Genomic DNA, 15,733 nt, shown 5'->3' with positions numbered 1-15,733 from the left:
ATTTGTATTATTTTATTTTTTAAATAAGGGGACAGAACTAATGCGGAATGTTCTAACTGCTCTTATAGTACACAAGTAAGTAATTATTTGGCGCTTTTGTAGGTCATTGTTTTTCTGTACACCACTTCCACAATTCTGAGGAACAGCAAATGTGCTCATTTGTCTCCTGTGGTTAATTTGGCAAGTCATCTTCTTACACCTCCTTGTGGTTTTCCAGCTGTGCTAAATGGCAAGGAACCAACTTTCTACCAACTCTCGTTTGTCACGCACAGAATTATGCAAAAGATCAGCGTTATGGGGAATGTAGTAGAATTATTTGAGTTATTCATGTTGAGTAACTATAGACATCCATTGTACTAGACATCCAACACAATCTCATGATGGTTCGTAACTATTATTGGTGGCTAATTCGTATGAATTTGTATGATCTCATCCACACAGTTTCGTATGATCTGCTTATGACCCAATGGTTATGTTAAGGGGAAGGGTTGGGGATGACCTTAATGCTTACTTTTTTTTTTTTTTTTTTTAAAAAGACATTTTGGTAGGATTCACATCATGAAATTGCCACCTCTTAAATTTTCCTATGAGGTGAAGACATACTGGACAACTGATAACCGTTTCAGCCATAACATCTGCATTTATTCATTTACCCGATGCCTTTATATGAAACAATTAACAAATGATAAACATTATAAGCAATTTGTCATAGACTACCTTAATGAACAATCAGAGTAAGATGATGTGATGGAAAAGTGCGGTACATGTGTAGCCTACTATGATGCCCCACAGTGGCAGAAAAAGTGCTTTCCATATTTGTCATGTAGAAGGTGTGAGAGAGTAAAGCCTTGGTGTGAGAGCTCACCTTGTGGGTTGATGGTGGGGATGTTGAGCATCTGCTACTGCATGTTTGTAGGAGGAAGAACCTGCTAATACACAGAGCTAGCATTGGTTTGGAGGGGTTTCCCCCTTGTTTAGGTTCCACGCATGTTATTTCCAAGACATGTGCTTTAAAACATTGACTTTGTGTTCATCATAAGAATTGAATCTGAAGGCATAGCAGACATGAAAACGTTTTCGACAGATGCTGTATATATGTGCGATGACACTGTACTTCCTGTGATGTGAAGATAAGACAGGAGCAGTTTCACATGTCAGGGTTGTAGTTGTAGTTGGTTAAGGGGGATGGTGAAAGTGTACCTGTGGCTTATTGACGGATGAGCTGCTTTACATATGTGCATGAGGTTTGTCTTTCACACCTTTTCCACTCTTGTTGACGGTCAAACTCTCTAGTCATATTTTGTTGGCTGTAATGGAACATATTACTATTGGACTGTTTTACTATTATTACTATTGGACTTGTGACCCGAAGGTCACGGGTTCGAGTCTTGGTACTGACAGAAACATGTGGGTGGGGGGATTGAATGAACAGCAATCTTTTCCACTCTCATTACCCACAACTGAGGAGCCCTTGAGCAAGACACCGAACCCCCAATGTGTGTGTTCACTACTCACTGCTCCTAAAGTGTGTGTACTACCGTATTGTTCCAAATATAGGATGTTTTTTCTTAGAAACACATCTGGGTTTGTCTTATATTCAGGGTCATTAATACACCCACAACAATAGGTGGTGCCAAATACGTGTAAAAACGAAAGTGCCAAGAAATACGGTGTGTCAGGGTGTGTTCACACTTGTAGTTCGATTCAATTAGTTCATTTGGTCTGGACTAAAAAAACAACAACAACATTTAGTCCTGGGGCCCGTTTCAGAAAGGAGGTTAAGTGAAAACTCTGAGTATGTTAACCCTGAAATGAGGCAAACTCTGGGTTTTCTGTTTCAGAAAGGGAGGTATGTCAAACCCAAGAAAGCAGGGTAAGTCAAGCCCGTTTCTAAAAGGGTCGGGAGGGTCCTAACCTGGTCGGGAGCAGGTTTTCTTCAGTAAACCCAGAGTTTCTTTCGTTCTCCTCCCTCTTTTTAAAGTGCAAGTGATGTTTAAATAGTTCATTCATTCATTCACGCTGCAAAAATGCTTTGAGTATTTTTTTGTCCTATTTCAAGTACAAATATCTAAAAATTCTTAAATCAAGATGGATTTAAGGAAATGATATAAGATATTTAGTCTTGTTTTCTGGGGGATCTAAATTAAGTGCATTTTACTTAAAATTATCAATATCTGCCAGTGTGGTAATAAAAATAATCTTAATGCAAACGGAAAACAAGATTTTTCGGAGTGTCCATTACCCTGCCCATCAATGTCACACAAGGTTAAAATCAATGCACTAAATTGCGATGTGATTGACAGGGTTCGAATCTGCCTTCTGCCGAGCTTTCTATTCTCCCTTTTCCCATCACATCAGAAAGGCATTTATTTTCAACAAAAATGAAGAAAATGTTCTGAAAGTGGAAGTAAATTGCCTAACGAGTGTTTAATAATGATAAAATAATTTACACTCTATTCACTTATTATTGCATCCTGTTAATTTACAACAATACTGAGGTGCAAATAGTATGTATCTGCCAGTATAGAAAATAAATAGCATCTAATTACTATTTACACTTTTTGCAAATAACTGCTACTTTTAGCCTACATGGTAAATAGAACATAATTTGCAAAAAAAAAAAAAAAAAGCACTTAAATTATTATTTTATTTCTTCCCTTTTTGCATATGGGATACCATGGAAATGAATATTAGTTCAATAACTTACCGTTCTGCCAGTTTTCACCTTTGATATTATAACAGTGATAAGAATTAAACTTGCATTGACTCAGCAGTATGCGGACGTCATTTTGTCACGTGGTGAATCGTAATATCGGAGCTCAATTGATGATGGCTTTTCATAGTCGCGCTTAACTCAACCTACTCAGAGTCGATTGAACTAACTCAGTTCAGCTGTTCTGAAACAAAACTCAGAGTTTCCCATTTCAGAGTAAGTCAATTCAGAGTTCAAGTTTTAACTCAGAGTTGGTTGAACCTCCTTATTGAAACGAGCCCCTGGTCTGCTTAGTGTTCAGATTGGCATTTTTATCACCAAACCAAAAAATACCGAACCTAAAGGTAACATGGATATGTTCACAACCTGATTGGTTGGCGTTTATGACGTATTGCCTATTTTGAAATGAAACTTACCAAACATCCAAAACAATGCTGTGTGCTGGGCTAAATGCGCTCGTTGTATGTGTGTAGCCTACATGTGATGGTATTTTGACCAGCTGAGAGCTCGTGAAGAGCTTATAAAATGAGCTTATAAAAACAGCGGCAGGAATCCCTCCATCACACACACAAATGATTTGCTGTGAGGAGATGCAGTTCTGACGCCTGAGATGGGCAACATCACCAATGAAAACCCGATATGTGTTAGCATTCGGCCCTTTTTAGGGTCTCATCTTCCTGTTTTTGCTTTGTTTACATGTGTTTGGTCCATGTTGTGTTCATATATCATTCGAACAGCACCAGAGTTTGTTTGGAAGCGGACCAAGACCAAGGTCGTCTGATAATCAGGGTTGTCTTATATTCGGAACAATACGATACTTATAATGGGTTAAATACAGAGGACAAATTCAGAGTATGGGTTTCCATACTTGACTTGTTAGAGTATACTTAATTCCAAAAGTTTTTTGCAATTTAAGACAAACTGATTGGGCCCAGCGTTCGGAGGGAAGGATTGAAAGATGTTGTTTCAGGCAAAAAGTATTTTTTATTTTTATTTTTTTAAGAAATGTATATGTTTATTCAGCACTGGTCAATTACATTAATCAATAGTTGTAGTAAACATATATATTATGAAAGATTTCTGTTTTAATTTATTTTTTTTTGTAACTTTCAATAGAACTTTAGTTTACCTGACAGTGCATGAACTGAAAAAAATGTAGGCCTATACCTTACATTTATGGTCACTTTGTAAAAAAATATCTGCCAACGGCATAAACGTTCTGTCACTCAGACCACTGAGAATTTATTTATCACTGTGATGACTTTTATTCCAGACTGTAGGTGATGGTGAAATCCTGTCTGCGGTCATGTCTTCCGCTGAGCCCCCTGTAACCACAAATTAAACTAATGGTTTGGTAGGTGGTTTCTTGTCTTCTTCAGTAACACTACCATCGAAGTCCAGTCAGTGAAGTTGATTTTTAAGTTACTGAATTATCTTGCACTCCTAAAAATAAAGGTTCTTTTGGAGTTTTGTGAAGAACCTTTAACATCCATGGAACATTATAAACCTTAAAAAGGTTCTTTATAGTGGAAAATGTTCTTCAATCTAAGAGTGTGTTCAACTTCCAGAGGAACTCTGGTGTGCTTCGACTGAAATATGAACACAACATGGACCAAAGACACCCAAATGAACCAAAAACTGGAAGTGATATCACAAGATGCAACCCTAAAAAGGACTACATCGCCAATCACAGTTCGGTACATGTGTCGGAAATGTTGTCTTCCCCAACAGATCTTTGTTTGTGTGTGATGGAGGGATTCCTGCCACTGTTTTGACTCCTTTACACATTTTATAAGCTCTTCAGGAGTTCTCAGATGGTCAATATACCATCATATGTACACACATACAAAGAGTGCGTTTAGCCAAAACACAGCATTGTTTTGTATGTTCATTAAGTTCTGTCGCAATATACTTTTTGTGTGCGTCTTTAGGTTCGGCCTTAAAAATGACCGGCAAAGCAAGCCAGGAATAAATATAAATTGGTTCTGGACTAAAAGATCTAAGAGAACTGACAAGTGTGAACACATCCTAAGAAAAAAGTGGTTATTTTAAGAACTGTTCACCGAAAGGTTCTTTGGGAAACCCAAAATGGTTCTTCTATGGCATCGCTGCAAAACCCCCCTTTTGGAATCTATATTTTTAAGAGTATAGAGAGATTAGTCTATAGGTGCGGTAATGTTAGTGAAATTTTGTTGGAAAAGAGGTCCATCATCTACTGTCGATAGTGTAGACAGCTCATGCAGAAGTCACTTTCAAAAGAAGCAGCTTTCTGTTGGTCAGTGTGGCAAATTCGCTCTCGATATTGACTCCTAATATTCGCTGAGCCGATGTGACTGCATATTAAAGCCTAACCAAAAGAATAGTCCGTTATAGCATATAAAACAATTGACTTTGGTAGAATTAAAAACATTAAACGCCAATGAAATGGGGATGAAACAACAAGATTATTAGTATCACAGCATTTATTCCAGTCTGTGGGTAAACGAGTGAACAGCTCAGTCATGTCTTCCACTGGCACATATGTTACCAGAAGTGTGTAGCAGGTAGGCGGTTTCCTCCTCTGATATTAATACTATCATCCAGGACGGTCAGATCAGATTGGCCAGTCGACATGAACAAGGCGATGCTGATTTTCACAGTTGGTGTTTTCGGGGTGATTTTAGGGTCCTTCGGTGTGTTTGCCGGTAAGTTTTTTTTCTCTTTCTCTCTCTGTGAACGAGGTTACATGACTTGAGCTATGGTGTGAAATAAAGTGAGTGAAAAGTTAAAGCTAGTGCAAATGTGGTTTTGGAGCTTTACCCCTGTAGCTCTGCCACAGAACCGAGTGGTTTTGTGTTCATGTTGCTATGTGGGAGAATGAAAAAAAAGAAAACTTTACTGAAACATTCACTCAATGTGAAGTATGAAATATGAATTAATCGTAGCGATTAATTTGTGTTCATGTACAGATGGACCTCCAGCGACTTGTTGCCTCGAGCTAAGATCCAGCAGAGTGTCTTTGGAGAGAGTTAAGAACTACAGAATACAAACTAAAGGACTGTGTCCCATAAAAGCAGTTGTGTAAGTAAACGACAGATGCAAGTCCCTAACAGGACAAAGCATATTTATCAGTCACAAAAAAAAACTAGACTTGACTGCTACAAATACAGGTTACACTTTACTTTAACATTCTAGTAACTATAAAGTAAGTAACTTTGCAACTACATGTCAACTAGCAGTTATTAGAGTACACTAAAAAAATGCTGGTTTAAAAACAACCCAAGTTGGGTTGAAAATGGACAAACCCAGCAACTGGATTGTTTTAACCCAGTGGTTGGGTTAAATGTTTGCCCAATGTGGGCAGTTTTATTTAACCCAACTATTGTTAAAAAATTACTATATGGCTAGATTAAAACAACCCAATCTCTGGGTTAAAACAACCCTTTTGCTGGGTTAAAACAACCCAATCGCTGGGTAAAAAACAACTCATTTGCTGGGTTAAAACAACCCTTTCGATGGGTTAAAACAACCCAATCACTGGGTTAAAACAACCCTTTTGCTGGGTTAAAACAACCCTTTCGATGGGTTAAAACAACCCATTCGCTGGGTTAAAACAACCCATTCGCTGGGTTAAAACAACCCTTTCGATGGGTTAAAACAACCCAATCACTGGGTTAAAACAACCCTTTCAATGGGTTAAAACAACCCATTCGCTGGGTTAAAACAACCCTTTCGATGGGTTAAAACAACCCAATCACTGGGTTAAAACAACCCTTTCGCTGGGTTAAAACAATCCAATCACTGGGTTTGTCCATTTTCAACCCAACTTTGGTTGTTTTTAACCCAGCATTTTTAGAGTGTATTATTAGACTGTATGCTTAATATCTGCTAACACTTTAATTTTGCTAATACTTTCTTTATAACCTATAAGTAACTTTGCAACTACATGTCAGTTTCTTCTACTAATCCAAACCATAACCTAACGTTTACTAATACTCTAATGAGAGCTAGTTGACATGTAGTTGCAAAAGGTACTTATAGTTAGTAGAATGTCTAAAGTGGACAATCGAAATAAAGTGTAACCCAAATAAGTAAATTGCAGTTGTAAAGCCCCTGGAAATCATTTTAATATGAAGTTATATTAGAAGTCCTTAAAATGAGAAGAAAAAGAGATGAATCAGCAAATAATGAGCACTAATAACAAAACATCCTTCTTTTTCCAGGATCCAGACTGTATCTGGGAAAAGTCTCTGTTCTGATCCTAACAGTAACTGGACACAGAGGGCCATGCGGAAGGTGGATAAAGAGAGAGAGCAGGATCCTGTACCTACAGAAGCAGCATCAGCGGACGGGAGCAGAGGACGGGCAGATCCTGTCACAACAACTGAGCTGCCATTGAAAAGAAGGCGGAATAGAGTAAAACCAAGACAAAAGAGTAAAAAAGAAAAGTCAAAGACAAGCACAAAAGCCCATAAGGGTCCCAAAGAAAAGAGATCAGAAAGAGGCGGTGTAAAAGGAAAGAACAAGAAGGGAAAAAACTGAGGAAAATATTGTGCTAAAACAAGATAATTTTGTCTGTCATTTGTCTTTGACCTTTTTTTTTTTTCAGAATTGCATGATATAAATTCGCAAATTGCGAGTTATAAAGTCAGAATTGCGAATTATAAACTCATATTTGTAAGAAAATGTCAGAATTGTGGGATATAAACTCACAATAGAGTGGTGCAGGGATGACGTCAGATCCTGGAAGTCTAATTCGCCGCTGAAGATTTTCCTATGAGGTTTTATGATGGCGTTTTTCAGTTTATGAGTAAAATAAAGCCTGTACTTTGACGTTTTGTTGTACAGCGTACACTGCACACACTCACAACTGTCTTATCTAGTTACTTATTAAAAATTACCGTTTTCAAAAATGAACATAACTGCTTCAAATTCACGTTTTTGGTATGGGTGTGTTGTAGAACAAAACGTCAAAGTATACTCAAAAGTTATGTTTACCACAGACTTTATTCTACAGATAAATTGAAAAACCGCATAGGAAAATCTCGAAGGAACCAGCGGTGAATTAGTCTTCCGGTTCTGGCGTCATCCCTGCACCACTCTATTGTGAGGAAAAAGGTCAGAAGTTTGAGTTTATCTTGAGTTATCTTGCAATTCTGAGAAAAATAGTCAGAATTGTGAGATAAAAAGTCACAATTATGTTTTAAATTTCTGATTTCATGTCAGAAACAAGTTTTTATATGCAGTTTTTTTTTTATTATTACTATTTTAATCAAATCAATTCTATGTATTTTTCATAAAGTAGAAGCAAAAGATTCTGTTTGCTAGTCAGATCTGTATGAAAATTCCCAAATGAATGTTAATGTTAATGCTTATAATTGCTTTACTTTTTGGTATAAACAAACCCTTTCATAATTCCTGGCAGCAAAAATATAAACTGGTTGATTAATCACAAATAAATAAATTATGTAAAATGCAGATGATGTACATATGTTTTGAAAAAGTATTCTGCTCAGACAGAGATTGTGCTCAGTTTAGTTTGACTTTATGGTGTAAAGGAAGAGGGATTTAAGCACTGATTGATTGACTGATGTTCTTTACTGTGGCTGATGCTGTACTGGATGGATGGATGGATGGATGGATGGATGGATGGATGGATAAGTGGGTTTAGGTTACAGGAGATGGCAGTAATTTTAGAAACACTATTATAATGAGTCAGCAATAACCATGAAAGTGTAAAGAGCACATACAAAAAGATGTAAACAAAAATGTTGTCCTTTCATAGTAATAAAATTATTTTTTATTATTTTAATGTTTGCATATGTGCTGTTTTTGTTTGTTTATATTTTGGTGATAGACCCAATCATGTATATGTAAAACACCTTCTTCTTCATTCTGGTGTATTTAGCTCATCCACACACCTGGGGTTTTCTCAGAAACTCACACAGTGACTGTATTTTCTTGATAAAGTCTGTACACTGATAGGAAGGAAGTGCTATTATTATGCTGCTCTTAAAAAAAGAAAAAGAAAACAGTTGTGGAGCATCATTCACAGCTGAGAAAGTTGTCTCTCTATATTTCTGCTTGTGTGAATAAGAGAGGTCAGTTTCACTTATTTTAATTACTGAATTTATTTCATTTCAGCTGACATAAATGTTATAAGGTTGTTTGTTGTGCGTGCAGCAGCTCTTTAACTGATGCTCTTCTGAAAGACCTCCCTCATCACAGACCCTTCAGCCCAGTGTTTCATGATTAGAAGAGAACAAGATGAAATTTACTCTGTTTACTGCGTTTCTTTTCTCTGTACGGTGGATGAACACTGCGAGTGGTGAGATTTGACCGTTTCAGTTCTTAATAAAATACTGTGGTTTGACCTCAGTAACTTTCACTGGACTGAATGTAGAAGTTGAGCTGATATTGTATCTTTATGGGAGAGTGTACATGTGTGTTCATCTTATACTGAGAAAGTCATGATTATTTACCTGAAGATAATGATGTGCTTCTCCAATAGGTGAAGGTCCTTCAGCAGTCTGCTGTCTTAAAGTGACAAACACCAGAGTACCAGTTGAAAACATTGTGAGTTATGACATACAAGAGTCATCAGGAGTATGTGTTATTACAGCTGTAAGGCAAGTTCAAAGTTATTATAATTATATCATGATTTGAAATTTATTTTAATTAATTAATTAATGTATTGATTGATTGATTGATTGTATTATTATCATTATTATTGGGTGGGTAATTAAATGATGAAAGCTAAAACATCAAGTATTATTTTTTCCCATGTTCAGATTCCACACCAAGAAAAATAAAATGATTTGTTCAGATCCAGATAGCGAGTGGGCTAAGAAAGCAATGAAAACAGTGGATGAGAGAACAACAACAAAACCATCTGCAGAACCAACTACATGCTTTACAAGTACAACAAACATGATCCCAACTACAACTACAACACATGAAACACCAGAACCAGAGACTGAGATCAGCACGAGTACAACTGAACCACCAAAAGTGACGAGAACTGAAACACCTCGACCGAAGACTGAGATCAGCACAAGAGAAATAAAATCAATCTCAACTACAGCTAATAAAGTAATAAGTGATGTGGATGGAAAGAGTTCCTTCACTGTTATCACGTGAGTTTTAATCATTTTAATTAATGAACACTTAACACCAAAACTGTTGTCTTGAAATAACTTGTAAATTCACTTCAGTGGAGATGATTATAGTTTTATGAAAGAGTGTACAGTTCTCTGAATGTTCTGAGTGTAAAAGTAATTTAAGAGTTACTGATGTGCTTCTTGAACCTCCATTAAGGTGCTGTAAACATTGACAGACAACAGAATACCAATTAATAATGCATTATTATGTTCAAGATAAACCAACATGTTCCATCAGAGCTGTATACATTCACAAATCACAATTTCACAATATGGAGTTTTAAATATTGCTTAAGATACTTAGTTGTACTGAGGTCTGGGTCACTGCTATATATTCAGTTATATATAACTATTTGGTAAAATACAATGTAATCTTGCAGTGTTCAAACCACAAAAGATCCAGAGAACAGTCGAACTACTACACCAGAGGTGGATATGAGAATCACAACAGCGGCTCAGATTATACAGACCACACCGCCTCATACAACATTCAACGAACCAGGACCAGAGGGTTTGTTGGATTTTTTTTAGATTTTTTTTTTATTCATATGGAGTAGTTGGTGATGATATGTTGTTATAGAGAATGTGTAGGCATAGACTGGCATGCAAAATAATGTTTTTGTGAAATATTTCTTTGTAAGTAATAAGTCTTGGGTTTTCTTATAGTCGCAGCATCAACCAAAGACTGCTGCTTAACAGCGACAGAAAACAGACCAGCGATTCATGAAACTGTGGACTACAGAGTTGAAGAAACACCAGCAGAAGACTGGGATTACATACAGAACCTGAACAGAAGAAAAACAACTGAACAAACAGACAAGAGAGAATTCATCAGAAAAACCAAAGCGCTGGAGCAGGATCGAGTGAGATCTACTGAAACTACAGACACACTTCAGCCGGATGAGTTATCTGAGGAGGAGAAACAGACATCAGTGTCTTCATCATCAGAAATAAATGATCCATATACAATCAACAATCAATACTTTTGTTTAAAGAAGGAACCAGTTCAATACTTTTGTATCAAACAGCCTTAAAACTTCTTCTGTTTGAACAGTTTGGACAGATTTTTAAGGCTTATGTACTGATGACTGAATGACTGTGAGTGTAATAAATGAATGAGGTGATGGCAGTGAAAATAGAGCACTTTAAGTACATTATGGAAGTGTACCTTTTTCACCTATGTATCCAGCTCTCTTAAATAATTAAGGAGCTACACTAAATATTAACAGTTATGAACCTGTGTGAATCACAAACACTTAAGTAAAGGAATAAGCGTAAAATGACTGATTGATGCAAATATGGCATTATTGGTGCACATGTAAATGTATTAAGTAAGAGAACTAGAAACGGCAAAAAGATCGTTCTATTTCCTGAGTCACAGTGTTTTCTCTCTGTCTCTTTAGCTTTCTATTTAGACGCTGATTTAGGCTTTAAGACGAAGATTCGCGCTGCGATAACTCGTATCCGATAATGCTGCTTACACCTTAACCACCTAAGACCCGGGGGAAAAATGTTTATTTGAATTTAGTATTTTGTTCATGTCATTACATTGTTTAGAGCATAAGAAACAAAACAACAACAACAACAAAAAACATTTTTGAAAAATGATATTTTATTCATATGTTATGCTATGTGCTCGTAAGTGGACACCGGGACTCAGTTGTTAAAAAAAATAAAATGACATAAAACGACATGTATAGGCAATAACAATGGGATTTCAATAGTTCACCAATAAATTTTTAGGTTTTAGGACTTTTTTTTAACCAAACTTTGTTTAAAGATGATTCTATGAAAGATCTACTTTGCATATTAATGTGTTCTTGGAGCAAAATGTAATGAATAAAATAAGTGTAATAATGGGAGTAATAGTTGGCAACATTTTCATAATAATATCTAATATTTCATAGGAATATTGATATGTAATTTCTTTCCCTATTCACTTGTTGTGTCTCCTAAAATGCCTGATAAACATGATTTAAGTCCTGGTGTATGAAATCTATGCCCTGTTTTGAAACCCCATAACATTTTCCTGAGATGTTGATTTATAATAATTTAAAAATGAGATTTAAATGATAATTACAAAATGTTATCAAGTTTCCATAAGAGTGCTAAATGTGATCATTCAGTCATATTTAAAGACCAAGGAGAAGTTGTTGTCCTGGTGAAACCTCCAAACATTTGATGTCTCTGAAAAGCCCTGAATGTGCTCTTTACAGGACATCCAGAGTCATGTATGGTGTCGGAGTAATTTACTAAAATCTAATGTCCTCGTACAAAGACAGAGGGATCCAGGAGGTTACGTGATTATAATGCGTTTAAGGCAGTACTGCGGTTTACAGGCCTGCTGCGATAACGCTCACAGTAAACAACCACAATCACATTGAGTGCGGAGATTGGCTACGCATATTACTTTCACTACGTTGATGTTTGATCATCATGCAAACATTTTATTAGATTAGACCTGATTATTGGCATTATTGGTGCCCATGAAAACTCATTCAGAAAGTCTGGAGGAGGAATATCATCAAATGTTGTTGAAATGACAAGAAATTCTCAACAAGAAAGAGTCACAGTGTACCAGTCGACTGATGGTAACTGTGTTCAATGTTTGGCACAGAAAAAGCGGAAGTTCTGTATGTTTTAAACACCACATATTGCAAGTAAACCATTCAATCACTAAGGTGACTTGTGGTCTGTTTTTTGCATTTCGTGCAGTTTTTCTGCGCATGCAGCACATCTGAACCTCGCTCAACGATAATTCCAGTCAAGACTTCATCAGATGTGTGAAACAAGATGAAGTTCACTCTGTTTACTGCCACTCTTCTGGGGTGGATGTGTGTTGGAGAATCAGGTGAAAGTTCTTCAGAGAAACAGTGTGTTCTGGCCTCAGTAACTCTTACTCTACTGCAGAAGTGCTGATTTTGTTCTTTATCAGGAAGTATACATACAGAATAATGCAATGACTACTCATCTGAATATGTGCTTCTTCAACAGGTGATAAACGTCCAGGATGTGGCTGTCATACTGTGACAAAAAACAGAATACCAGTTGAAATGATTGTGAATTATCTCATACCATCTATACTAGATATGTGTTCCAGTAGAGTTGTAATGTAAGTTCAAGGTTATTATAATCTATCACAATGTACAGTACATTTTTACTCAGATTCAGTAATAAATGGGTAGATAATTAAACAATGAGAGCTAATTGCGTTGTAATTTTTTCCCATGTTCAGTTTTGTCACTAAAAGAAATCGAAAGATTTGTTCAGATCTAGATGCCAGTTGGGCCAAGGAAGCGATAGAGGTATTGAATAGGAAGAGAAGGAAGCTGCATGGTTTGTTTGATGTTTTTTTGTATTATTATTATTATTTATTGTGGATAAAATGTTTATAGGTCTTTGACAAAGAGAATGTGTAAAAAGACTGTGACCTAAATAAGACTCTTGGGAGTCACAACCTCTACAACCATAGACTACTGCTTAACAGCAACAAAGATAAAAAATAAAAAATGTATATGAAATGACACGTTTTTCTCCCAACAGGTGATGGACGTCCAGCAAGCTGCTGTCATTCTGTGACAAACACCACAATACCAGTAAAAGACATTGTGGATTATCACATACAAGATGGTGTGTCGTGTCCCTTCAGAGCTGTAAGGCAAGTCCAAAGTTAACATTATCTATTGTAGTCTATCAGGGTGCAGTTGTGGCCTAATGGTTAGAGAGTCAGACTAGTAACCTGAAGGTTATGGGTTCGATTTTCAATACTGGCAGGACATGATTGAGGTACCCTTGAGCGAGGCACCTAACCCTCAATCTCTCTCTCAGGTGCCACTACAAAAATGGCTGCCCTCTGCTCTGGTGTGTGTTCACTACTAAAGTCGCTTTAAGTCAAGTCATTTCACTCGGCGGCCATCTTAGAAACACCTCTCGGTCATGCAAGTGCAGCTCCTATCTCTCTGAATGGGGAAACATCAAATTCTCCAAAGCTGTTCTCCAAGCTTTTGATTAAATTTCATATTTGAAATCATCAATGAAATCTGATAACAATGGTCTCATAAATTTTGTTTCTAAACGCTCGAATCATGACTGGATCAAGCTAATGCGTAGTCCTAAACGTGCGTCTCTATAGGAAGTACGCGTCTGACTGTTTCTATAGGAACCGGAGCTTCTAATGGCCGCTGCAGTGACGCGATGACTTTACCAATTGGTGATTGGCTCTTATTTAGAAGGCGGGACTTATTCTGCCATATTGCAGGTTGCACTTTCTCCCATTCAAAATAATATGTGTTCTTGTGTTATTCTATAGTCTTTGTAACTACTCACTACTCCTAATGTGTGTGCACTAACTGGATGGATTAAATTTAAAGGATGGGTTACCATAATTGGCCTGTCACTTTATTAATTAATTAATTATCTATTTATTTTAATAATATAAAGTTTTACACAGATTCAGTTATAAATGGTAGATAATGAAACGATGAGAGCTAAAAAGTCTTTTTCCCATGTACAGGTTCCGCACCACAGAAAACATATATATTTGTTCAGATCCAGAAGGCAGTTGGGCTAAGAGAGCAATAAATGAGGTGAATGGGAGAAGGACAATGACAGAGGAACCTTCCGAAGAACCTACAGCAAACTTGATCACAACTACAACTGCAATACAAAGGACCGGCACTGAGGGTAAGAGAACAGGAACAAACATAATCTGTATAAACTCCGCATAGCATGATGACGTATGACGTCTGTGTGAACAGGGTGCGCGAGGGAATGTAAAAACATACGCTGACAGGCAGATAGGACATCGTATTATTTTATTCAGATCTAATATAAAGATTGGATGAGCATTTTATGGTCCTACACCTTTATAAAAATACATTTTGACTGTTTAATGTGGTGATTGCTATCAGGAGACTTTCAACCAGTATAACACAAAATGTTTCTGAAGAGAATAACCTATTGCACATTTAACTGAACGAGATGTGCTGATGCTCTTCTGAAAGACCTCCCTCATCACAGACCCTTCACCTCAGTAGTCTTTCATAATTAGAAGCAACAGGACAAGATGAAATTTACTCTGTTTACTGCGTTTCTTTTCTCTGTACGGTGGATGAACACTGCGAGTGGTGAGATTTGACCGTTTCAGTTCTTAATAAAATACTGTGGTTTGACCTCAGTAACTTTCACTGGACTGAATGTAGAAGTTGAGCTGATATTGTATCTTTATGGGAGAGTGTACATGTGTGTTCATCTCATACTGAGAAAGTCATGATTATTTACCTGAACATAATGATGTGCTTCTCCAACAGGTGATGGTCCTTCACCAACCTGCTGTCTTAAAGTGACAAACACCAGAATACCAGTTGAAATGATTGTGAATTATCTCATACCATCTATACTAGATATGTGTTCCAGTAGAGTTGTAATGTAAGTTCAAGGTTATTATAATCTATCACAATGTACAGTACATTTTTACTCAGATTCAGTAATAAATGGGTAGATAATTAAACAATGAGAGCTAATTGCGTTGTAATTTTTTCCCATGTTCAGTTTTGTCACCAAAAGAAATCGAAAGATTTGTTCAGATCTAGATGCCAGTTGGGCCAAGGAAGCGATAGAGGTATTGAATAGGAAGAGAAGGAAGCTGGATGGTTTGTTTGATGTTTTTTTGTATTATTATTATTATTATTTATTGTGGATAAAATGTTTATAGGTCTTTGACAAAGAGAATGTGCAAAAAGACTGTGACCTAAATAAGACTCTTGGGTTTTATTTTTTAGAGTCACAACCTCTACAACCATAGACTACTGCTTAACAGCAACAAAGATAAAAAATAAAAAATGTATATGAAATGACACGTTTTTCTCCCAACAGGTGATGG

At 36.6% G+C, this 15,733-nt stretch overlaps 2 protein-coding genes across 2 annotated transcripts in view; both read left to right on the top strand.

Moving 5' to 3' along the window:
• Window positions 1-2,475: 2,475 nt before the first annotated feature.
• Window positions 2,476-15,733, top strand: part of LOC127524738 (C-C motif chemokine 2-like) — a 28,499-nt gene continuing 15,241 nt past the window's right edge. Inside the window, exon 1 of the mRNA XM_051916565.1 lies at window positions 2,476-5,401. The gene's annotated coding sequence lies outside the window, so the exon portion shown is untranslated. The remainder of the gene's footprint in view (window positions 5,402-15,733) is intronic.
• Window positions 5,392-8,504, top strand: LOC127524733 (C-C motif chemokine 2). Its single transcript, XM_051916551.1, has 2 exons — window positions 5,392-5,773; window positions 6,916-8,504. Exons 1-2 carry the CDS (start codon window positions 5,616-5,618, stop codon window positions 7,232-7,234), a joined length of 477 nt encoding a protein of 158 aa, XP_051772511.1. The 5' UTR covers window positions 5,392-5,615; the 3' UTR covers window positions 7,235-8,504.

The sequence above is a fragment of the Ctenopharyngodon idella genome, chromosome 2 (genome assembly GCF_019924925.1).
Source record: "Ctenopharyngodon idella isolate HZGC_01 chromosome 2, HZGC01, whole genome shotgun sequence".
NCBI classification, from domain to species: Eukaryota; Metazoa; Chordata; class Actinopteri; order Cypriniformes; family Xenocyprididae; genus Ctenopharyngodon; species Ctenopharyngodon idella.
The sequence above is the reverse complement of the archived record's forward strand: the minus strand, read 5'-3'. Positions and strand labels throughout refer to the sequence as shown.